This window comes from Camelus bactrianus, chromosome 7, assembly GCF_048773025.1.
Source record: "Camelus bactrianus isolate YW-2024 breed Bactrian camel chromosome 7, ASM4877302v1, whole genome shotgun sequence".
Classification (NCBI taxonomy): Eukaryota; Metazoa; Chordata; class Mammalia; order Artiodactyla; family Camelidae; genus Camelus; species Camelus bactrianus.
In genome coordinates this window covers 83,051,749-83,077,509 of record NC_133545.1, presented here as the reverse complement: position 1 = coordinate 83,077,509, position 25,761 = coordinate 83,051,749, and the positions used below count along the sequence as shown (strand labels likewise).

The 25,761-nt window shown below is 45.2% G+C and overlaps 1 protein-coding gene across 1 annotated transcript in view; it reads right to left on the bottom strand.

Annotated features, from left to right (window-relative positions):
- Positions 1–1,617: 1,617 nt before the first annotated feature.
- STK17A (serine/threonine kinase 17a) overlaps positions 1,618–25,761 on the bottom strand; it is a 37,024-nt gene continuing 12,880 nt past the window's right edge. Inside the window, exons 3-7 of the mRNA XM_074367703.1 lie at positions 16,684–16,828; positions 6,236–6,362; positions 3,340–3,388; positions 3,072–3,251; positions 1,618–2,290 (exon numbers count right to left, since the gene is read on the bottom strand). Of these exons, the coding sequence (XP_074223804.1) occupies positions 1,966–2,290; positions 3,072–3,251; positions 3,340–3,388; positions 6,236–6,362; positions 16,684–16,828 (826 nt within the window). The 3' untranslated portion in view covers positions 1,618–1,965. The remainder of the gene's footprint in view (positions 2,291–3,071; positions 3,252–3,339; positions 3,389–6,235; positions 6,363–16,683; positions 16,829–25,761) is intronic.

Below are 25,761 nucleotides of genomic sequence, written 5' to 3'. Positions count from 1 at the left end.
GCCAGCTGTGAGAAAACCCATCCTTTTTTTAATACAGCCGTTGTACTAAATGTATTTATTATGAATGTAATATTAAAAAAATGGTTTAGAAAAAGTCTGTTGTCCACATGATTCTAAAACTTAACAAATCTATCCAGTATAAAAATGTCATTCAATCATTCAGTAGTGGGTGTTTTTTTTTTTCCTCACCTCCTTCCTAATTTTGTCACAGAGATAGTGATAAAAATTTGCCCCAGATTGTGACTTACCTGACGCGTAACATTGTGGCCGTGGGTTTTCACTGAAAACTCTGCCACTGTAGCAGAATTTCCTCTTCCTCTTTCAAAAGCCTGTTTAGAAATGCTAGATTCCAAGAAACAGTAAATAAGCCAGTTTAGTGAGAAAACAAGGCAACTTGATGGTTCGAACTGCTGGCTCAGTTTCAGCTGACGGTGTGGGCACAGCGCCGGGGGCCCTGAGGCCCGCATGGCGGGGCTGGGAGCCGTCACAGACCATCCCTGTGACTGTCTGGCCCAGGACCCCCGCACACACGGGGCTGGGCGCTACCATCGGCATGACTTTGACGTCCGGGAAGCCAGGCTGGGAGGAGAGCTCTGTGCGATGCGCACGGTGCAGAGCGCATGTGACAGGTGGCGTGTGCACGCAGCGCACGGAACACAGACAAGCTGGGTTCACCAGCACCTAATACAATAGAAATAAGGACCCTCAGACTCGTTTGCGTGAGAAGGAGATTTAGTTGCTTTAAGTTGCACAGTGTACGCTTCTGCATATCGTTTTCCTAAAGGAATTTACTGTTCACTGTGGGGCCCAGATACGACTGAAGTGCTCAATCCTAAATAAATGACATGCTGTTGAGTACATTCTTTAAGTCTTTTGGGGACAAGGGTGACCTCCCTAATGACAGAGTCTCCAATGTCAAATATTGTTTATGAACAAAATAAAGGTTTATAAATATTTTGGCATTTTAGAACTTTTCCAGGTAGAGCCTGAGGGCTAACGTGAAACTCAACGGAAGCAGACGCTCGATGGCCAGCGTGGACATGCTTTGTAATTTTGTATTTCTTCCCGACTCGGGGTGGGGGGAGGTTATTACCAACAACGTGCCAGCATCTCTTCACTGACCAAAACACCGCTGTGTTGATCAGATCACACTGACACTTGCAAGTGACCAAACTTAAGTGACAAGCGTGTGAGGAGGTGGCCGCCAAGACAGGGAAGGTGTGACGAGGGAGACAACTGAGGGGCCGACGCTGGTTTGGTATCACAGGATTACTTAACCTTGACCTTGAACACCAGAACCATCTCAGGGGTGACCAATCACCACCACTCTTATTAGCGATGTTGAAGGAAAAAAATGAGCCGGGTTTTGCATTGATAGGTTTACAGACAGGCAACAGGAGCAAAATCAAGTCAATATAAAGCAGTAATGAAATATAAAAATAAGACGTTATTAAACTATACTGGCTTTAGGTCTCAAAAATTTGGAAAATACCTGTTTAAACTCTGACTCCCTGCCAAAAATCCAAAGTGAAAAACTCTCAATTTTGTAGATACCAACGTACATGAATGCAGCTACAGATACACGTATGAATAACGCAAGGTAGATTTACAAAGATGTTAATTTTGGCACTTTTACTTGGAATTTTAAGGAAAGTGAATACAGTTATCTTTGCATACAAATTCTCATTCTGGAGAAACAGGATGTAGAAATAAAAGGTTCCAACATGTCCCTTCTTAAAAAATGACATTGAAACAGATAACTTTACCCGTTAAATCTCCTGGTTGGCAACTTTATAAATCTGGCTTGATTCCTCTAACTGCACCAGTGTGACAAAGTTATTTTAGTTTCTATCAGGGATACCTGGTTATCCACTTACAGCACACGTACCATTTGGCCAGAAGTCCATAAATAATATTAATGTTTCCAATGTAGAAATCTTAGAAAGTTCTAAAGGGAAATACTGCTCAGTAGATAAAATCTCCTGGAATTTCTTGTAGCAAAGGTTCCTCAAATTTAAATCGTTTGGAAATGGCCTTTTGCTCCATTTTCTCTTTTTCAGACTGTCTGCATTGTCCTAAAGTATATGAAGTAACAACAATTAATTCCTCCGTTACGATCGACTCCTCGGTTTCCGGTTTCTGAGGCTCTGAATTAATTTCAGGCACAGAATCACCTGCCTGGAGGCCATCTGCTTCTGCTGATGTGTCTTTCTCCTTGGAAGAAGGCTCGTGCACACAGCTCTGCGTCAACCACGGATGTTTCAGGCAGTCCTCAGCGGTGGCTCGGTCTCTGTGTAAAGATACACATTTTACTTAGGACAAGGCAGTCTGAAACTTCGCCTACAGATCAGAGCATAAGGTATTGTCGGCTTATTGTGACTCCGGAGTAAAAACTAGAAGTCTTTAGTTTTTACGCAAATGCCATTCCCCACAACGTTGACAAATATTTAAGTAAGGGATCTCTGAAAAGCCTGCCTCAAAGCCCAAGGATGTACAGAAAATCTGTTATACTGAGGGACAGCTCACAGTTTCTAAAAACAGTTTCATTTTTGCCACTGTTTCTTTCAACAGATAAGAAGCAGCCAGAGGTTTCACCTAGTTTTTTCTTTTTTAAAATAGACTATTCTTTTAGAGCAGTTTCAGGTTCCCAGCAGAATTGGGCAGAAAATACAGAGAGTTCGCCCGTAGCCCTCCCACCCATACGCGTGTACTCCCCTCCCCTCAGCATCCCTCATCAGTGTGGCGTATTGGGTACAGTCGATGAACCATCATGGGCACTCTGTTGTCAACCAAAGTCCACACTTTACATTAGGGTTCCCTCTTGATGTTGTACATTCCGTGGGTTTTGACAAATGCATGATGCCATGGAGCCACCACTATAGTGTCATACAGAGTAATTTCACTGCCCCAAATCCCCTGTGCTCCGTCTTTTCATTCCTCCTTCCCTCCCTCTCCCCAGTTTCACCTAATTTTATGTCTACATTTTCAGGTGTTCATTTTGGGGTTTCAGCTGTTAATCCACTTTTGTTCAGAGCCGACTGCTCAAAAGATCAATATTAACTAATACTTACTCAGGCCTCTTAACCAGAAGCGTCTTGATGAAGTCAACAGCTGACTCAGAGACGACGTCAAATTCTTCCTCGGAAAAACTTAAATTCATCTGTGAGATGTTGAGGAATGTTTCTTGTTTATTATCGCCCAAGAAAGGCGATATTCCGGTCAGCATGACGTATGTTAACACTCCAATGCTCCTAGATCAGAATGGAAATGTAAAAGGAAATTAGTATCAGATTCATTTCTTGACACTGATTTGATCGATTTTTCATAAATAATTCTTACCACATATCCGTTGCCATGCTGATAGGCTCATAACTGAGAACTTCAGGAGCTAGTGTTAGAAACAAAAGAAAACGTTTAGTTTTGTGGGGGCAAAAATGCCAAATTTTGCTGTTAGAGATAAAAATTCCAATAGTCATCAAACTATAAGACACTAAGGGTTGGGCTAAAATGAAATTAAGTTCACTTTATAAATCAAATGCATGTGAATTACTGTGACGTCTGACTAGACATTTGTAACTCACTTACATGCTTTTTGCACCTCCATCCTCCATCGCTGGATCCGAGAGTGTTTTTTAATTTTTGGATGCATAAATACTGCCTTTGTATAAACTGACAACTTTTACACTCTCCTCTTTCCACAACCTCTGTCTCATCCAGCATCAGCGCTAACGGATTACTGCTTTTAATCTTTTTCTGCCTCCCCACACCCTCACTCTCCCATCCATGGCACTCCCCACCCCGACCCCAACTCGGCCCACCCCTATCTACCCTCTGTGTTGCAGCTGGAGTGAGCTTTTAAAATGCCCACGCATTAATAAAAAGTCAATCGACACAGTTAATAAAAACCCCGGGCATCCTCAGATGACATGCATCCCACACAACCCAGACAACTCCATAGGGTTAAGAAAAACAATCTGCTTACTAAACCGCTGTCTTTCAAATTTTCCATTTTATAAACTGAAGACAAAGGAGGGGGTCTCTGATGATAGAATTTCATCACAGTGGATGGCTGGCCCCACTACTAATCACACAGAAAGGCAACAGAAAGACATCCCCAGATGTGCAAGGACATGAGGAAATAAGGAAAATCCTTGAAAAGAAAAATCTACCCACTGATACAATCCAGTCAATCAAAAGACGATTGATTTCAAAAGTATACAAACAGGAAGGCCCCGGGCTAGGAAAAGACGGGCAGTAAGTACTGAATCCATTTAAAAACAGATCAAAGCCTAAACTGTGCTAATTACAATAAAAAAGGGAATGAAAATGTTCTAATTCTAGGAAAAACTAAAATGCTCAGAGTCGAATATCCATTACTGGTTGGGGACAAACCTGGCCCAGAATAGGAGGTGGAGGAAACGCGAGGGGAGCTGATTTCCTCAACTTCCAGCTCTAACTGTTGAGTTGAGAAATGGAGGTTATGAGTCTTTATTTTAAAGTTTGAAAAGAAACTCCTAGGAAATTGATGATGAAATGCACAGCATCCAAATTACTGGGTGGGCGCTCTTACGGGAGAGCGAAAGCCGGTGGGAGGAGGGATGGGGATGACACTGCTGGGTGCTGACCCCAGAGCTTGGCTGAGCAGGTCCAGCGGGGCAGGACTTCTCCAGCCCCATTTCATGGACAGAGGAACACGAGAGGTACAAAGCATTTTGGGACCAAGGTCACCCGGCTGCCAGTTACAGAGCAGAACACGCCCAGGCCATCCGTTCCGTGTATGGAAACGCCAGGGGCTGGGGGATGAGGGGGTGGGAGGCTGAAACTCCCCTTTAAAAGGCAGGCCAGGGGAAGACACACCCCCCCGTGTTTTTCTGTACTGTATCTTTCTGAATTACCTTAGGATTTTTTGGGATTGCGCTTGTAATCATTCCGTGGACCTCTGGGTGTCTTCAGTTTACAGGGCCACCCATTAAAAACTGGCTGCACGACCCGGATGCCGCTCTCCCTGAAGGAGCACGTTAAGCCACATTCCTAAATCTCTTAGTGGTCATGATGCCTATCAGTCAGCACACTGGAGATTAAGTGTTCCCGTCCACAGAGCACACGGGCCAAGTCTGCAGGATGGTTCTCTCCCTGGCGTATCTTTTATCACCTAATTAATGAAGGATCTGTTCCAAATCGAAGGGCTTTAAAAAGTATTTTAAAACTTCAGATCATTTTTGGCACTATCATTGCCACACAGCTTTATTTTCCTCAACCCATCTGTCCTCTGCGGCTTTCTGTGTCCCCTGAATCCTTTTTATTCTTCGGCTCCTTCAAGGCTCTCCTGGTTCACCGTCCTCTCGCCAGGCCCCCAGGCTTTCCAGAAGGAGACTGCCTGTCTGCCTGCTTCATACCTCTGCCCTCAAGCAAATCTCCTTCCTCCCGCAGGCCCAGGCCACAGCCTTCTCTACTCCTGGTCAAGCTGCTCTCAGCTTCTGATACAAGACCTCTCCATCCTCCCCAGGGCTGCTGTCGCCCCGGGCCGCTTCCACAGTGACCTGAAGGACCCACGCAGCCCGGCACCCCCGCCTCGTGGCTACATCCAAGGCCTTGTAATTACAAAGGGCCGTTTCTACTCTGAAATTTTAAATGTTCTAACATCTGGCCATAGCCTTTAAATTATTTCACTGCTTTTTTTTTTAAAACCTCATTCAAACCACGATCCTTCTATGCCCCATCTTCCTTCCAGTCAATCAAAAAAGTCATAGTTCTTTTCCCACCAAACCATGCTGCATCACTTGAGCGCTCTCTCCTTTTTCTTTCTGCCAGAAGCTCGCAACACTGCATCAGTCCAACAGGATGCCCTGTTTTCCACATCTGTGCCATCACAGGGCTTGCAATTATTCTAATGTTTACTACCAACCGGAAGTTCTTAAAAGGTCCTTCCTTGTTAATATGCTTCCATCTTCAGATAACCTGATGTCCTCTGCTTTGTGAAAGTCCTCTCCTATTTCTCTGAGAAGCAATCTCTTCAAATTCCCAGTGCCCTCCAGGAAAGGGATCACAAGTTTGGTACCTGACTCTTCCAAGTTTTCCATTTTATAACTTAATTCAAAGGAAGGGGGTCTCTGATGTTGGAATTTCAGCCCAGTGGATGGCTGGCCCCACCACTACCCATGCCACACACGAGCCCCCAACAGAGGTGACGCCTGACCCCAAACACGAGACACACGCCACTCTGCCAAACACTTACCCACATATTCAGGAGTACCCATAATTTCTCGCAGCTCCTCGCTGTCCTTCATTATTCTTGAAAGACCAAAATCAACTATCTTAATGTCACCCAATGGAGAGTCACTTGTCAGCAGAATGTTCTGAGGCTGGAAAATAACATCCCCCAGATTAATAAAAGCAAGATTGAGCATGAAGAGCAAAAAGGGCAGGTCGCCCATGAAACAGACAGATTTCACCTGTGAAACAGCTCGAGAGATTTCACAGGAAACATTCATTACACAGGTACGTGCACAGGATACTTAGCACGTGTGAGGCAGCAGGCTTTGCACGATCTCCTCCCTTACACTGGCTCTCCCTCAGCACAGAAATATAAATATGCATCTATTCCTATCTTAGAACAAAATCAAACCACTTACAAAAAAATGCCCCCCGCCCCCGGGACTCTGCAGCCCTTTCCAGCCAACACACTCTGTCCCTCGGAGCTCCGCTTCTTGAAGCCAAGGCCGGGTATCCCAGCAACCACATCTCAGTCAAGCTGAATCAGGGCTTCCCTCTCTACTCCACCCGCTCTCACTAAGGTCACAGTACCGTGAGTACCAGAAGGGCCACCAAAGCCGGTGGGCGACTCAGGCTCGGTTCTGCACGCACTGACTGCTGTGCAGCTGGAACCACTCGTCATCCTTAACGCTCCTTCTTGGTCTAGTCCCCTCTCTCTCCGGATCCCTCACCATTTTCTCAGGACTTTTTTCTATGCCCTCTTTTTAAACATTGGTGCCGTCCAAGAGCTCTGGCAGGCCGGCCCCTCCTCCCGAGACTCCGCAGTCTATTTCTGGGCAGTTTCATCAACCATCAAAGCTTCCGCCGCCACTCAGATGGCAGCTTCTACCCTAAGCCCTCTCGGGACTCGCAGCGCCAGTGAAAGTCAGCTCTGTTCATCTGGCTGCAATGCCCCCACCCTCAGCTACCACCACGGGCAAGGCCTTCAATTTGGCCAACAACTCAGTCAGACAGAGCCTCCTCCCCGCACCCCCTAAACTCACTCCTCTCTTCTGTGTTCCCAGTCTCGAAGCCCAAGTCAGGCACCAGGGCATCATCCTCAAACAGTCTTCATCTTCCACCGCTTACATTGGGTGATGTCACCAGTCATGCTCATTCTGTTTCCTAAATCCCAATGTCCCCACTGCTTGAAGTCTGGGATTCATGATTTCTTACGTGGACCACTACCCTCCTGTCTCTAGTTTTCCCCACCTTCGACCCATCCTCCAGTGTACCATAATCTTCCCACAATGTAAGCTGCTCACAGCATCTCCTCTCCCCATGGCGGGATGGCTGTCAGTCATCACCAGCAGACACACTCGAATGGGGGCGGCGGGACGCACATGGCGAATGTCGCCTAGAGCCACAGAATTGGCTTCTTGTTCCCGAAGTCATTTTGACTCAATCGAAAAGAACCTGACACTTTTGCGTAAAAAGTCGAGTAGATATATTAAGAACTAGAAGTAAAATTCATTAGAATTTTTAAAATAAAATACGAGATTTGAAAGAGTTTATGTTTGTTTTAGAGAGGGTCTGCACTTACTGTCTTGTGCCATTCAGAATATTTCCAAAGATAAACTGAGAAGCGTTGGCCCCAGTAAGGTATCAGCGCCTCGCCACAGCACCCAGAATGTTTTACGATCTAGCTCCTGCCTTTCTGGATGAATCCCCTGTCGCCATGCTGCAGGGAATCTGGGTTCCAAATCAAATGGGCTGTAATCCCTCAGCAAGATACACCGGCCACATCTCAGGCCTTTCATCCATGTTGCCTCTGCTCGGGAAGCCCTCCGCCCTCCCTGCCTGGCGGGTTTATTTTCATCACTCACTCCTGCCCGGCTGGGTCCTCTACCAAGTGCGCCCCTCCGCCCCACAGCACCTTGTCCATGGCACATTCATCCCATTGTCCTGCTGACTGTCACTCCTTGCCTCCTCCGTGACACCGTGCTTCTCCAGAGGTCGGCAGTGATGTTCATGTGACCCTTCCTCCCACTCACAGCTGACCGCTCCACCCGACCCCGTCTTCTCATCCCTGCTCTCTTCCAAGCTCCGTCTCAGCGCTGCCTGATGCTGCCGCTGCTCCTTCCTTGCTTACAAACTCCCTTTCTCTTGGTTCCAGAACAAAACACTGTCCTGGTTTTCCTCCTAACTCTCCGGCTGCTGCTTGTCTCCCTGTTGGTCTGTCTTCCCTTCCTGGCCCGCCCAGCACTGGGTCCCTACAGCTTGATCCAGGGGCTCCTGCCTCTTGTCTCCCCGCACCCTCACCCGCACCAGCTGCCTGCACCCCAGGCTGAATGGTCCAGACCTCTGCAACCGACCCTTCACCGCATCTCCCCTCTCAGGTCGCAAGGGCACCTCAAATTCATCTTGCCCAAATCAGGCTCGTGTGCCCCTCCCAGATCAGGCCCTCCTGGTGCCATGGACATGGGCCTCGGGGAGCGCCCCTCTCCCCAGCAGGGCACAAGGCGGGGCAGCATCTCCGTCACTCCCCTGCCCCCGCCTCCGTCTAGCTGCCCGGCCGCCACATCCTACTGATCTGAGCCCCAAACGCAGGCCCTTCTCGACCTTGGCTACTGGTGAACACTAACTCAAGCCACCACCCTTTCCAGCTTAACTGCAACAGAATACTGGCCGTCCTGCAGCCAGAAGGGTCTTCTGGACCATGTAAATCCGTCCTGCGAGCCCCCTGCCCAAGCCTTCAGCAGCTTCCCACGGCGCCCGTGGCCTTCAAGCTGCTCGCTGTGCTCCACAAACCCCGGCCGGGTCCGTTCCTGCCCGGCTCCGGGCTCCCCGCGGCCAGTCACTCAGACCGGTCACCCTCTCACGGCGGCGTCTCTGCCTGTGGGCCCTTCCCTCCAGGACACCTTTTTCTGCTCTTAGCCTTGTGTCAACTTGGAGAGAAGACCTAGCACGGCAGAGAAGCAGATTATCGCAATTTTCCACCACGTGAAGGGCTGTGATGTGGCAAAGGAAACCGAGGTATGGATGGTCCCTGTCTTTGCAAAGCGTCCTACTACGTGACCGGACCCAACAGCCTACCCTCTCCTGTTACGAAAATGCGTGGAGATTCATCACCAGGGTGGGAAGAACCTGATGAGGACAGGAGCCACGGGCCGGTCCCCGTGATGTCACCGGGATCAGGCCCGGCCCCGCAGGCGCACAGCAGTGCCGCTGAGCGAGCGAAAGGGAGAAAGGCGACAGCTACAAGGAAAACCTCACAGGATCTGTACTGTGTGTGAGGACAGGTCCACAACCGGAGTTCATTATCAGAGCCTGTCGGGCTTCTCTCTGGGAAGTACATGGTCCACAACGTGCTCAGGCAATAAATAAACCAGAGGGGGTCGGTCTGCCTTGGAGAATCACAGAGGAGATAAGCAGGCAGAGCCGGAAGGGGAAAAAGGATGTCATCCTTTATTCAACAAAGTTTCACTGCCTGCCTGGGAGCTACGGCCTGGGGCGACGGCAGGGAACAGGCAGGAGTCCCCTGTTCCTTTGGAGCCTTACCTTTTAATAGGGATGGAAAAAGAACAAAAAAAATACCATGACATCGGGGGGTTTGGCGCCCTATAGAGAACTGGGATGGGGTTAAGGGGTGAGACGCCTGCTGGGGGCGCGCTGCGGATGCTCCTTTCCGGGGACTCAGGGACGGTGGATGTGAAGGGAGGGCAATGTCGGGAAGGGGCCTGCCGGGGGTTGGGGGGCAGGTGTGAGACTGGAAAGAAAAGGGGGCCGGGGGGCAGGACTCGCGGGGCTTTGTGGGCCACCGATGGCAGAGGAGGGGAGGGACGGAGGACACTCAGGGAAAGAGAAGAGGGAAGAACACAGGGGAGCCAGCGGTCAGCGCATCGCCTGCAGGGGACGGGCAAACGCAAGAGTGCGCCTGGAAACAGCCCTCTGAAGAATGTGCCCTTATCTTGTTTCCGACAGTCTCGAGAGGGAAACAGCATGAAAACGCTATGATGAAGCAAGGAATGCAAAAACAAAAAGCAAAAAAGCCCCGAAGAAATACCACACATTACAGAGGCCAATCCCACAGGCATCCCATCAGGCGGCCGATGGCGCAGGAACAGGGAGATGTCGTCGTCCGCTGCCCGATACGCGGGTCCAGGTCCGCACAGAGGGCCGTCAGCCTCGCATCCTCAGACCTGCACCGGGACAGGCGGGGGTCCGCGGCCTGGGGGCGGCCAAGCCCCCGGGAGGAGCGGCGGGGGAAGAGCGCCACCCCCAGGACAGGGGAGGAACGGGGACCAGGAAGGAACCCGGAGCGAGTTATTTTGAGTAAAATGGTGGGAGAAAAAACTAGCTTACAGTTGGCTGAAAAGCAAATGGAAAGGCTGAGTGATGTATGACGGGCCCTTTTGGCTGAAATGGCTTCCGATACCCTCTTAAACCAGTGCTGTCCTCCAGCCCGGAGCAACTTAACATTTTCTAGTGGCCGTATTGCAAGTAAAATGAAAGAGGTGAAGTGAAATATATTTAACTCAATATATCTCAATAAAATCTTACATCTTCAACATGTAATTAACGTGTTAAATTATTGTGATATTTTGCTTTTTTCCCACACTGAGTCTTTGAACGCCGGTCTGGATTTCACACTAAGTATGTCTCAGTTGAGACGGACCACATTACAAGCGCTCAAAGGAAAAAAATGTGGCCAGTGGCACTGGGTTGATGGCGCAGCGATAAACTCCTTGACAGAAAAAAAAAGATCCGGGTGATACACCAAGAAATGGTCACGGAATTCTTAGTGTCGCTTACCCAATGCCCTAATTTATTACCACGATGCAATTCTGGAATGATAGTTCATTTTGGGAACAGATTCATCAAAATAACAACCCTACTGTGGCTCAGTATCCTCCCTAATTTTGTATAAAAACCTGCTTTTTTTCTTTCAGTCATAGAAAGTTTTGGCTACAGTAAAAACGTAATACTGAATAAAAAACAAGAACACTGTAGAAGTTTTCACTGCAGAGGCATGCTAAATAGTTATAAACATCCACAGCAGATAAAGTACACCCCACACCCCCACTCCCCACCAGCCAAAGATTGAGAATGAGTATTCGATCAGTTGAGAATCAATTTTTCTTTTCAGTGACAAAGTAACTATGGAGAGGTTGTGGTCAAAAAAACTTCATTATAAAGCCACATTCTCTTTGTTTACTAGCTTCTAGCTAATTCTTCAGGTTAAAAAAAAAACCCTATGTAGCATCATGATTACGAGTCCCCAGAATTCCCAAGGCAATTTTAGTTTTGTTACATTAATGAAATACTACAGTACAACAAAATGTGGTTATTCAGGCAAATTAGATGAGAGGAGTTTGGCTCGGTGATGCACACTCATCACTGAACATCTTCTGCTTTTCCTACTACATAAAAAATGCCAAGAAAAAAACTGCTCATCACCAGATCTTCTGAAGGTTCATGATTAACAAAACGTGTACATCCTGAGTGTTCTTAAATATCATTTGTGCCCTTAAAGCAGATTAAATGTTTCCCCCCTACATTTTGTTTACCCTTTACATTCCCTGGGAAATGCTTTCTTCAGTTTTCATGCAAAAGCTAGTTGGTTTGATGATGACATAATAAATTCTGTATTAGTGTGACCAAATTATTAAAGTTACTGTAGTATCTGAAAATTGGGCTTAGTCATAAGTGTCCATGATCTACCAAAGTAAGAGATATTAAGCCCCTGAGAGAGTGACAGGAAAAAACATGTTTCATAAAATCACAGCTATTTCATGGGATTTCATGATGTTTATTCTGCAATCTCTACCAACCATGCCCTGGCATGACCATGGGCACCTTTTAAAAACAGACTTTACTCCTCTAAATAAAATATAATTATAAGACTATAATCTCCATCAGTCTCTGATGCAGGAGTATATCCACTTCCAGTAAGTGAAATATACGTGCTAAAAACAAGGGTAAGTACCTTAAAGTTTACAGCTTGGTCAGACCTTTCTACGGAACCCAGTTCGTGATAAAGAGGTTGTAACTCACAATACTTAATTCTCTTTGAGATGTATAAATCCCAGGTGGTAAGAGAGGAAAAACACAAGGTCCCTGGAGAAGTAATGACAGTGGAATAAACAGGAAACCTACAAAGTGTGCTCAAACAGACAATGGCGGCAGGGGAGTCTTTCTAAAATCTTATTTCTCAGCTTCGTGGGGGAAGAAATCCTCATTTATCTGGGTATCTTTGCTTCTGTATATAACCCATTTCCCATTTACTGAACAACCACCACCGGTAAGATCATTGTCAAGTTCAGGCTAACCTGCTTAACAATACGGCTTAAGGTACCACGGACAAGATTTTAAGGAACATTTGATCAGGTGATGAAAGTTCAAGTAAACTGACTCTATTTATTTAAAACCCAGATAAGAGTACAGAAAACGGTTAATAATCCTGTCTAAATAAATTTGGGGAACTGTTTAGAAACGGTACATGTTACCCCTCTTTTCAAGTAATCCACTAATGCTTAAACCATCAGTGATCAATTTAAATCTCAGATGGGAAAGTTCCAGCTTCCAGTTCCCAGCCTGCTCCTCTGCTCGTCATGGGACGTGGAACCGGGTGGACAGGTCTGGTGACTGAACACCTAGGAGAGAACCAGTTGGAAGGCCTGGCCAGCGCAGGCCCATTCCAACACAAACAGCACTGGATTTGTCTGTGCCCTCCTTGGCCAGTCCTCCCCTTGTGGGAGGGGAAAGCAGGCCACTCTGCCCACGACTAATTCACCAAATTATTGAGATGATTCTGAGACCTGAGCTTTGTCCTGACTTTGGGAGGGCTGCCTTTGCTCAGATCTGTCAGTCCTGCCATGATTTATGTGCAAGTGAATGGACTCTCCCTTAATCACATTTCAGTGTGTTTTATTTTTGTAGACGTGTAAGCACCCCAACATTTGCACCTGCTGCTCCTCAAAGAACCTTCCCGGGTTCAAGTCACGATACGGGCAGACCTCGTTTCACTGCGTGTTGTCTCACGGCAGTTCACAGAGATCACGCCTTTTACAAACCGCAGGTCTGTGGCAAACCCGCACCGGGCAAGCCGTTTTCCCTACAGCATTTGCTCATTTAATGTCTCCGGGCCACATTTTGGTAATTTCCGCAACATTTCACACTTTCCACTGTCGTATTTGTTATGGTGATCTGTGATCGGTGATCTCTACACTGGGAAACTGGAAAAGTCGTGCAACTTGCTTCACCGGGATACTGGCTTTACTGCGGTGGTCTGCAACCGAATCTGCAGCTTCTCCGAGGTCAGCCTGCATTTGGCTGAGAGTCTTCAGCGAATCAAGTCTTTTGGCAAACTGACCATTCAGGGTTGGACCTGACGCTGAAGAGGGTGTTTCCCATTCTGTCAATGATCTCTTTTTATAGGGGCAACTATACCAGTTATTCTAACTAACTTCTGCCTCTAGGACCGGAATTGCCCATTTTAGCCATAACAAGGAATAAATGGTCTACAGCTCAAGTGGCAGAGTGCATGCATGCTTAGCATGCACAAGGTCCTGGGTTCAATCCCCAGTACCTCCTCTAAAAGTAAATAAATAAACCTAATTATCTCCCCAACTCAAAAAAAAAAAAAAAAAAGGAACGCATTTAGCTCGATAGCTGAGTCTTTCAAATTCTAGACTGAGAGTCAACATTATAAACAAATCGTCTCTGGGCAGATGGCTGGTAAAAGTCTTCATCCAGACTTACAAAGGTCACTGAAGTCTACTTGGAAATGACCTTCTGGCAGAAGGCATTTCCGTCTGCACTGCCGGCTTCCCAGGCCCATCTCACCCGCCCCTTCTCAGTTCACTTGGAGACGAGGCCCACTGCGCATGTGCAGAGTGGGAGGGCAGAAGAAAGGCTGCGGACCCTCCAGGCCACCCTGTCTTCTAGTTCCTCAGGGCTAGGAAGCAGGGAGAGTCCTGTTTCCAACATCAAAGGCATGTCATCAAAGCCTCTATTAACTCTGGGAAGAATTCTACACTGGGTGCACTGGGGAGAAAGCCATGCAACGTACACTGGGTGCACTGGGGAGAAAGGGATATAATTTCCTCATGTAAATACACACTTGAACCTGGCATTCAAGGACTTAATGTTCGCCCTTGACAGCTTTCAAGTGACATCAAAGATCCATGGCACATGGTGTTGGCAACCTGTCTGACTCGCTTCTTAATTGGTTCTTGAATAATGTTGGGGGTTGAGCTGCCATAAATGGAAAGCTCATTTCCTATGGGTGTAATATTATTTAAGTCAGGGTTCCATTCCTGGAAGTCCTTTTTACATCATAAAACTAGCAAAACATCATAAAGATAACTGTATGGCTTTACAAAGTTAAATGTGCAAAGCCAAACATGAGAGAAGGCATAACACAAACATTACTTTTGGGGATTTTTCCACGTGGCTGATACCAACTGATGCTTCTTTTAAAGTCTGGGTCCACGGGAGTCTGAACTGCAAAGACCATCCCCTTCTGGCAAGTGTTCCCAAGGGAGGTACAGGTGGGTCTGTCTTGCAGCCGGGATCTTTGAATTTCTAACACACAAGACAGATTAAAGGGAAAAAACACAGCCCCAGTTCCCTCGCCCGCGCTGTGAGGGATTCAGCCAGGTGACCTCTAAGGCCACCGCAGCATCGTGGGACTACACGTGGGTGCACACACGTCCGCACCTGCCTTCCAAAATGCCACTGTCACTACCACGTCCTACCGTGTGGCAACCGTCCACTTTAGACACTCTACCAGAAAAAAGTATCCTGGAGAAAATTTATATTGGCTTCTTTCAGAAATGAACAGGAAAGTTTTCCTAATTGTTTTCTTTCCCCTGCATTTTTCTGGACGGAACTAGTATTTGAAGGAGTAACTATTACCCTTCCACCTGATTTCAAGTAGAATTTTATCAGGTTTACTTTTCAAGTCACCTTGAGGTGACACACGGGACAGCCCTCCTTGAGATTGCTCCTTCCTGAAACAAAGACCGAGCCCTGTTACTCACGCCGGCTGGCACGTGTCAGGGTGTCACAGAGCGTGCCGCCCAGCAGTGGTCGTCACAGTGGTGCCTGGTTCCGAGAATCAGCATCATCTGGCCCAACCCTGACTCACATGCTCCGGAGCCGGGGCCCAGCACTTGGTTTTACAAGCCCCTTCCAGGTGGTCCTGATCCGGCCAGAGCTGGAGATGTAGCGCCATCAGCATCCACGTTCCGCCGGGAAGCACCCCCGGCGGAGGTCAAGGTGGATGGGCAGATGCGTGAGATGAGGTCTGGGAGAGCAAAGCCCTTCAGGGTCCAGGGGCTCCAGCCCTCTTCCCGCCCCCACCCCATCTCCTCCGGCTGATAAGCTCTGGAGTCACTGTGGTGTGCTCTGCGTTTGAGGACTGACCGCTTCCCTTCCCCGCAGCCACCATTGGACTTGACAGGGAGGCGACCATCAGAGTATCAACCGGGATCTGAAACTTGCTGACTCATGCTCGGAATCCTTACAGTGGTCCTTACTGTCCCTCCCCTGAGCACCATCCTCGATTCTCTGCGATACAGAACTGGTCTGCGAACCCATCCCCGCCCCACGCTCGGTCCACAAACAACAGAAGATGGGATGGGGAGGCGCATCCAACTCACCACCATCTTACTGCCATTCTGAGGAGACAGAGCTGGGAACTGAAGGAAAACGGGGCTACAACGGAAGTCACAGTCAGCCCTGGACTTTCTGGCCAATCAAGGCTCCTCTCTGGCTTTCCCTGCTTTCCGCGGCGTCCTGATCACTTGGAAGCCTCGTAACTGAGTTCCTGTCCTTTGTGTTTTCTCCCCTCCTTCCTCCCCCCCGTTCATTCTCTGACAATTTCAAATTAGAAATATGTCTGCCTCGGATCTCTTTAATTCTCTAATTTATGTTATTTATTGCTGCCTGCCTAACTTCCCACAACACTGCTCTTCAAATATTTCTGCTCAAAAATCAACCAACCTCTTCGTAACACTTGAAACCCCTGGAATCTGGCCTTGTCTCAATTTTCAATATTGCCTATTTCATCTGTCAATTCCAGTGGGACGATCCCATTCATTTTTGCCCAAACACATCACAAGTATTCCTAACTCTTGTGAGTTAACTTTCTCCTAGTCTTCTCTACCTAGCTAAATCCTAACTTTTCGGAAAGGTCTAGCTTGAGCCCTGTCTCCGCCAGGAAGCCTTCACCTACTCCGATCCCGGCAACATCCTCTCAGCTCCATTTTGGGGGCAATGTACGATTATTTATCTTTCTGTGCATTTTCTCCTTGATAAAGTAGGCTGGAGGATAAGAGCGAAGACTCAACTCTGATGCCCTTGTTACCTAATAAAACACACAGATCTGATAAACGTTTGAATAAATCACCATTGAAAATACTTCCCATCTGGCGAATGTCATTCTCCAGCAAGCTCCGAACTGGAACGTAATTCAGGTCTTACCTTCAAATCAAGATGAATGACGTCATGAGCGTGTAAAAAGTGAACACCTTCTAAGATCTGCCTCATGAGCCTCTGAACATCTTCTTCTTTGAAGGCTTCGTCTCTGTCCGCAACACACTGGTCAAAGATTTCACCCCCAGCGGCACTAGAGAAGACGGGAAGCACATTTTATTTTATTTTATTTTGAATGACTATTTCCCTGTTTGTTTCATTAAGTAGTAGCCCATTTTAATTTTTTTTTTAATTTTTTTTTGGGGGGGTAGGTAATTAGGTTTACTTATTTATCTTTAGAGGAGGCACCAGGGATTGAACCCAGGACCTAGTTAAGCAGGCGCTCTGCCCCTTGAGCGGTACCCCCGCCCCAGAGAAGCACATTTTAAATAGAAAGAAAAAGGACTCATTAAAAATATTTAGCCTTTATGTTCTTAATATTTATACACAGTAAATACTCTCATTTAAACTATAATTTGAGTGTGGGTAAAGTTTTGTCCCTCTCCATGCCTAAATCCATTTGTTCTTCTTTTTTAAATAAAAAAAGTCAAGTTTTTAATATGAGCTAAGATGAGCATTTCCAAAGCTAAATAAAAATGTCAGTTTAAGAACGTCAAGAACTAAACTTTAATAGGAAAACGTATTAACACACTTTCAAGTAAAAAAATTCTCAAGAAGTTTTGGCTACAGAATACATAAAAATCCTGTTTTTGTAAAAAATGCAAATAATGAAAATAAAGCAAGTGCCCTCCACTGAAGACCCTTGCCCCAATCCTAGAGGCACATTTAGGGGTAAGCTCTGTTACCACTTTGCTTCACCCTTCCAGAGGTATTTTTAAAAAATATATATTTAAATGCATACAAAAATATTAATCTTGTGGATTTTTAAAGGCAAATAAATGGTAACACAGGACACATTGTACAGATACTGTTATATTACATTTTTCCTACTTAAACATGTCTTGAGAGTCTTTCCATGATGGTTTTATATTTATCTACCTACCTCACAATTTTTAACTCCTGTAACCCCATGAATAGATGAACCGTAGTTTAAACAGCCATTCCCCTTTGAAGGACATTTAATTTTTTCTAATTGTTCGTGACTATAAACAATGTTGCGATGAGAAAGCACTAAGGTTCCAGTTTGCTCACGTGTGTGTATAATAAAGAATCGGTTATACAGGTTTAACCAAAATGAAAATCTTAATCAGCCAACGAATCATTTTCTTTCACTCTCATCACAGTCCTCAAGGTAGGTACCAGAATGAAACTGCTGGAAGGGGGTTATGTGCGCTGAAAGTTTTAGTAGACATGATTGAGGTCACCAAAAGAGCAAGACTGATTTAAACTTTCCTGTACCCTTTGGCCAAAGCTTCTCAGTTTTTTCTTTCTTCCCTCCAAATAATTTTGCCAATAAAAGAAAAATCACCATTTAAAATTTTTCATTTCCCTTCAGCAGTAATTCCATAGATAATTTGTTCTTACCATAATGAGAACTCATGTCATGCCTCAAAATTTCCTTTATGTGTTTAAAAAAAAAAAAAAGACTGGATTGCTTCCATGAAGTTGCTATGAAATTAATGTGAAATATATAACTCCCGCAGCCACACTGCTGTCAAACAGAAGCTACACCATTTCCTTTTCATCAGATAACATACAGTTCTTTCCTTCCTTCCATGCCTCTGTCCTTCCTTCTTTTTTGTTAGGGCAACCTATTTTCCAAATTCTTTCCAGAGAAGAAAACGAAAATTTTCACCGGAATCAGTTGAGAATATATTTAAGTTTAGCTGAAAATCTGCAGGTGATGAGAGCGAAAGAAAATGATTTACTGGCTGATTAATAAGATTTTCATTTTGGTTAAATCTGTATAACCGGTTCTTTATTATACACACACTTTTTTTTTTTTTTTTTCAATTTGAAACCTGGTTGTTGCTCTAGGTTGCTTTCCGTAGGACTTGGGCATCAGAATCTCTTCTCTCCCATCAGATGCTGCGGGAGAGGATGTCTCCTAAAGCTTGTTAAACTCAACGGAATATTATATTTTAATCATAGGATCAGAAAACCACACGCGAGAGCATCGAAACGCTTTTTATAATGAACTGTGAAACAGACATCACATATTCAGGCAACGTTACAGTGATGTGTAACTGACAAGAAAGGGAATGGTGAGCATTTACGGCAAAACTGAAGAGTAAATTACACTATACCGTACTGTGTACTGTTAATATGGAGCTAGTGGCCTGCAGCAAAACTCAGAATGAGCGGAGTCCACTCGGTCCTAAGCACTGTGGATGCACCAGGATGTAGGGTGCGGTCCAGAGTCCTCCACACACAAGGCCACAACCTGCAAGGCCGCTCAGAGCAGCCTCTGTTTGAGAACTGCATACTGGTTGCAAAAGCTTCTCAATCTCAATTTATTGTCCTCTGGGCCCATCAGCTCAATACCCACCGCCCACAGTAAAATTCAACAAAAGGTCAGTTTACATAAATACCAAGATTTCTTTACCTAAAGTTCAAGAACAATTTACTGTTAGTCCTTTGCACTTTGATGTCTGCCCATTCTTGCTTAACAAAAGGGCTTCCTCCCTGTTTTCCCAAGAATCTAAGCACTTCACATGAGCACAAAATGTGAAGCACAAAGCTAGTTTCCTAAAGATTTTTCAAGGATGTACTCTGAATGCAGGCGATTAGAAAGCAGTTGGAAACTGGCCTCGAATGATCAATGAGACATGCCCTCTCAGTACCATGTCCAATCATCACATCATTTTACCTGCTTAAACTGAAGCCTGACCCATTAACTCATGGTCAGATTAACTAATGGAACTAAATGAAACTCTGCTATGAAACAATGAGAGATGTTAAGAGCATCTGTCAAATATGGTCCAGAACATCAGAGACTGTTAACAACCACTTCACACAAAGCACCTTCCTCCGCACAGAAGCCAGAACAGCGCGGGGAGTTTTGCTGGCTCTGCCCTTGACCACAGAGAGACCTCCAGGTTCTCTGACAGCACCTGGACTCCAGGAACGCTTATTTTTCCACTACTTTCTAATTATGCAGAAACTGAGTTAATTCATACAACTTTTGATCCAAATATTTTTCACAAAAAAGTTAACTCAAGGACTTCAGGAAATTTTACGCAAAAACTGGACGTGAAATGTTAAGAACTTCGGATTTCAAGTTTCGAGTGGTCCTCAGAAAGTTATAAGCCTCTTCTTTGTCAACATTATTCAGAGCCATCAGAATGATGTTTAGAAGCTAAGAGCAGCTGAGTTTCCCAGGCTGCCTGCACCTCACCTGGATCACAGCCCCCAGCCACAGACACCAAATGCTCCTTTTTCTACCTAAACCAGTATTTCCATTTCTACCCTGCTTAGAGGCCCAGCTTGGACCTCCACTCCCCCACTGTTCAAATTCAACAAACATCAATCAAATATCCTAGAGGGCCAGTGCTACGTGCTAGGGACCGAAAGATAAATTATAAAGTACGCCTGAGATTCCACGTACTAGTGGGGAAGAGAAAAAGGAAAGATATTTTTTAAGACTATGCATAAATACATATGAGTTTGAAATTATACATCAAGTGATCTGATCATTTGGCAACTGAGCAATTAATTAGAAAGGAAGGAGAAGGGAAAAAAATCTTAGTGAGATGACATTTGTCCTGAGCCTTCAAGAATGAATAGGAATCCCCTGGATGGAATGGCAAGGGTGCATTGCAGGCAGAGTGAACCCACGTGTAAGGGCACACTGGTGTGCCAAATACACAGTACACTCACAGAAGGACAAGGAGCCACTTCCCTTTTCAGTCAAATGGGATGGAACTTGCCCCCTAGCCATGAAAAACTAGAAACTGAACCAGGTATATGAACCAGTTAATTTCAGACCTAAGGACAACAGGCAGTTAGGACTGTGGTCCCCGAGAAGGGACACAAACAGGCTGAGCCTTACAGGCCTCTCTTCCTCCTGGGAGGTCACTTAAGGACTGCGGTCCAGGGCTGGGGAGGACGGCGATCCTGCTAAACCGAGGAGGCAGGCGGGGAGTTTGGCAAGGCTCTGGGTTTTGTAGGAAGAGCAGCAGAGAGGAGGGGGCTGAACAGAGAAGGGCCTGCACACATCCACTTAGCCGCAGCCCAGAGTCTTAGACAAAATAACTTATGTGCACATTCGTTGGGCAGAACTCCGTGAGGTCAGGCAAATCACTGCTGGGCAATTATAAGCTGAACAATTCCTAGCATTCACAGAGGACAGGATAAGATATTTGAACTCTGAGCAGGTGGGGCAGCAAAACCATGCCAGCCACTTGGGGCACTCAGCAGACCCCCCAGAAGGCCATGTCTCAGCCTTATTACAGGCTAACATAGCCCTAGACCTGCCCTAATGAGGCCGATCCACAAATAACGTAACTGTCTGCGAAACCTGCCGAAACAAACATCACCATTCTTCTCATGGAAGATCATAAAATGCACCTAGCATTGCCGTTCTAAGTGGATGGCACCCTTCCAAAAATCACTAGACATCTGAAAATGCCACAACTTGCTACTCATAACTAGCACGAAAGCAGTAAAAACAGACCCAGAGACGATCGAACTGGCAGATAAGGACTTAACAGATATTATAAATACGCTCAAGGATTTAAAGTAAAATAGGAATGTACCAAGGAGAGAGATGGAATGTGTGAAAAGAACCAAATGGAGCTTTTAGAGATGAAAAATACTGTATTTAAAATGAAGATTTTACTGGACAGGCTTTATAGCAGATCAGATACTACAGAAGAATCAGTGCGTTTGAAGACAGAAATGGAAGCTATCCATGTAAAGTACAGAGAAGGGGGGAAAATAAAATAAACAGGACCCCGGGGATCTGAGCAACATATCCAGCAGTTTAACACACCATAATTGAAGGAACAAGAGAAGACAGGTGGGGGTAGAAAAACATCCTTTTAAAACTAATGGCTGAAAGATCGCCAGATGTGATAAAAACTCTAAATCGAAGATTCAGGTAACTCAATAAACTCCAAGCAGGATAAACAAAGAAAAATCAAGGCTCAAATTGCTGAAAACCAATGTGAAAGAGATGAAAATCTTTGAAAAGACACGTGTATAGGGGAACACAGAGCCAACACAGACTTTCTGTCATAAAACGGTGCATGGCAGGTGACAAGGCAACATCTTTAAGTCCTGAGAAAAAAGTGTGCTGAGAATGCAGGCTGAGGATGGAGAAGAACCAGCAGGAGAAGAGAAAGAACAGGAGTCAGACAGCATTGGAGGAGGCCCCAGCAATGTGAGATACCCTGGGTAACGCGATGACGGGCAAGCAGACGATGCTAAACGTGTCCTTCTCCAGAAGTGCTCCCCACCACCCAGGCGGAGTGAAGCACACAACGCGCGGCTGAAAGCTTCGGACTCACACACTTCTGGACTAAAGCTTGGCTCTGCTACTTGTGGTGTGACCCTAGCTTGGTTATTTCTCTGAGTTGTTTTTTTTTTTTTCTCTCTTAGATAAAATTTTGCCCTAAAATTTGTAAATAAAACAAATTCAGCTGCAGGATACACAATCAATGTACCCAAACCAGTGCATTTCTATACACTAACAGTGAGCTATCAGAGAAATTAATAACAACAACAAAAATCCCATTTTTCAATAGCATCAAAAAGAATGTAATACTTACGAACATTTCTAACCAAGAAATGAAATATCTGTATGTGGAAAACTATAGGCATTGATGAAAGGAACTGAGTAAGACACAAATTAATGGAAAGATAACTCTGTTGCTCACGAACTGGAAGAATCAGCATTGTTAAGTATCGCTACTACCCGAAGTGATCTACAGATTCAATGCAATTGCCATCAAAATCCCCAAACAATAACAACAAAAACAATTCCAATGGCATTTTTCACAGACATAGAAAAGACAATCCTAAAATTTGTATGGAACCATAAAAGACACCGAATAGCCAAAGCAATCTTGAGAAAGAACAACAAGTCTGGAGGTATCACACGTTCCAGTTTCAAAACATACCACAAAGCTACAGTAATCAAAACAGCACGATTCTGGCACAGAAACAGACATATATGTCAATGGAACAGGACAGAGAGTGATATATGATCGTGTAATTTATGACAAAGGAGCCAAGAATATACAAAGTGGGAAGAATAGTCTCTTCAATAAATGGTGTTTAGAAAAGTCTATATTCACATGCAAATGAATGAAACTGGACCCTCACCTAATGCATACACAAAAATCAACTCAAAATGGATTAAAGACTTGAGTGTAAGACCTGAAACCATAAAACTCCTAGAAGGAAACAGAGAGGGTAAGTTCCTTTACATCACTCCTGGCAATGATTTTTTTTGATTTGTCAACTAAAGCGAAAAGAAACCGTTGGGACCACATCAAATGAAAAAGCTTCTGCACAGCTAAGGAAATTACAAACCCAAAAGGCAACTATGGAATGGCAGAAAATATCTGCAAATCATGTATCTGTTAAGGGGTTAATAACCAAAATATATAAAGAACTCATACAACTGAATAGTAAAACACCAAATAATCCAAATCTAAATTGGGCAGAGGAACTAAATGGACATTTTCCCAAAAAAGACATACAAATGGCCCACAGATAAATGAAAGGGTGCTCAACGTCACCAATCATCAGGGAAATGCAAATGAAAACCACAATGAGATGTGACCTCACGCCTGTAAGGATGGCTGTCGTCGAAAAGGCAAGAGACAACACTGTCGGCAAGGACGAGGAGAAAAGGGAACTCCGGTGCGCTGCTGGTGGGAATGACTGTAAACTGGTGCAGACAGTATGGCAAAGAGTATGGAGGTTCCTCGAAAAATTAAAACCAGAACTACCATACAATCCAGCAATCCCACTTCCGGGTGTGCATCCAAAAGATATACAAGCAGGATCTCAGATATAATCTGCACCCCCGTGTTCACTGCAGCGTTACTCACCCCAGCCCAGACATGGAAACAAACTACGTGTCTGTCAAAACATGAATGGACAAAGATGTGATGTATATACAGCAGACCACTATTCAGCCATGGGAAACAATGACACCCTGCCATCTGCAGCAACATGGACGGGACCTGAGGACGCTATGCTCAGTGAAATAAGTCAGACAGAAGGACAGAGACTGTATGATATCACTCATATGTGGAATCTAAAAAATCCAAATTCATAGACACAGAGAGTAGGACGGTGGTTCCCAGGGACTAGGGATCGGGGGGGAAGGTCAGAGAGTATAAACTTCCAGTTGTAAGATGAGTAAGTTCTTGGGATCTAATGTAACTATAATCATTATGGTTAATAATACTGTATTACATACTTGAAAGTTGCTAAGAGAGTAGATCTTAAACGTTCTCACCACAAAAAAGAAATGGTAATGATGTGAGGTGATGTAGGTGTTAGTTGATGCTATGGTGGTAATTACTTTACAGGATAAAGTGTCTCAAAATGTTGCAGATCTCAAATTTACAACATGTTACATGTCAATGACATCTCATAAAGCTGAACAAAATTAAAAAAAATAAAATGTACAAATAATGTATATAAAGCTTATAAATACTGTTAATAAAGTCGGCTAGAGACTTAGCACAGTGCCTGGCACTGAGTACATTCTTACTTGACGCACGGTGACTATTATTCTTCATGTATGTTCCCATGGCAAAGAACAAGGATTCTAGTAAAGCACCAGGACTGCTGCAAACATCTGTATCTTTCACTAAACTTCAGCACCTGGACGGAAGGGGTTGAGCTAACTTTACTTTTGTATTTCCAGCACCTATTTGTATCCAGGGCACATGGCCGTGCTTAACTGTATGTGGCGTGAATGTACAGTCATCAGAAACCTGCCTGTTTCCCGGTAACAAAAATCTGTCTCTGTGGCTGAGAATTTTGGTATCTCAATATCCAAAGTCTATTTCTAAGACTTCCTCTTCCAACAAAAAGGAGAATATAAAAATTTCTGGCCCAATCATGCTGATTTCTGGCTCCAAAAACATGATCACGGAAGCACCAGAAGCCACCAAATGTTTCAGAGGAAGGGAAGTATTAGTTACCTGTCCAACAGTAGCCTGAGGGATGGTGTGGAACTGAAGCGAGAGTGATCAGCTAAGAAGCTACCATGACAGACCATGGTGGCGGGGGGGGGGGGGGGGAGACAGTGAGGACCCGACACAGAGGAGAAGCAGCAAGTACAGAGGAAAAGGGACCAGCAGGGGTCAGGTTTAGGCGGAAGACGTGGTAATTCATTATATGTGAGCTTTAAAGGAGATAAAGCCATCAAGGATAGACTCGAAGTTTCTACTTGAGGGATGAAATGAAATACAAATGGATACCACTGGAAATGGGGAACAAAAGAAACACAGGCATGAGAAAGGCAAGGCTGGAGGGCACGCACCCTGAGCCCGCTCTGGTGCAGGGGACACAGGAATACGCAGGAGGCACTTGGCACTTAAGAAAAGGTCTGATCCCTGGAGACAAAGACTTGGAAATAATCAGCATGTAAACAATAGCTGAAGCCACAAAAACGGACTGTTATCATCCAGGGTAAATGTGCAGAATATAAACATATAATAAGAGTGATACTAATGAACTCTGGGGAGCACACACACACACACACAGTAGAAGTTTAAAAGGCTCTAAGATTTTTTTTTTTAAAAAGAGGGAGCCATGAAAGCCAAGGAAGAACATAATTTTGAAAAAGGAGGTATAATATCGTGTTTAAAGACAGTAAGAAGTAGAATGAAGACGAAGATGAGGAGATTGATTTTGGCCAGTGGGGCTGATGACCTCAGAAGAGCAGATGGCGTTAGACTGAAAAGTGATGGAGTATTGGCACATGAACAGATGAACGGATCAATGAAAGAGAACAAAACTGACCGGAAGGTGAGGGAAGCTGTAAATTCAGATCAGCCCCCTAAAGGGTCTAGCAGTAAAGGAAAGAGGTGGGCAAGACGATGGTTCAGAAAGCGTGAAAGCCGAGGACCAGGAATTTCAGGACAGGAGTGACTGAAATACGGGAAGATGAAGGGAGAAGAACAGGAGAGGAGGGGGCCCTAAGAGAGGTGGGATAAC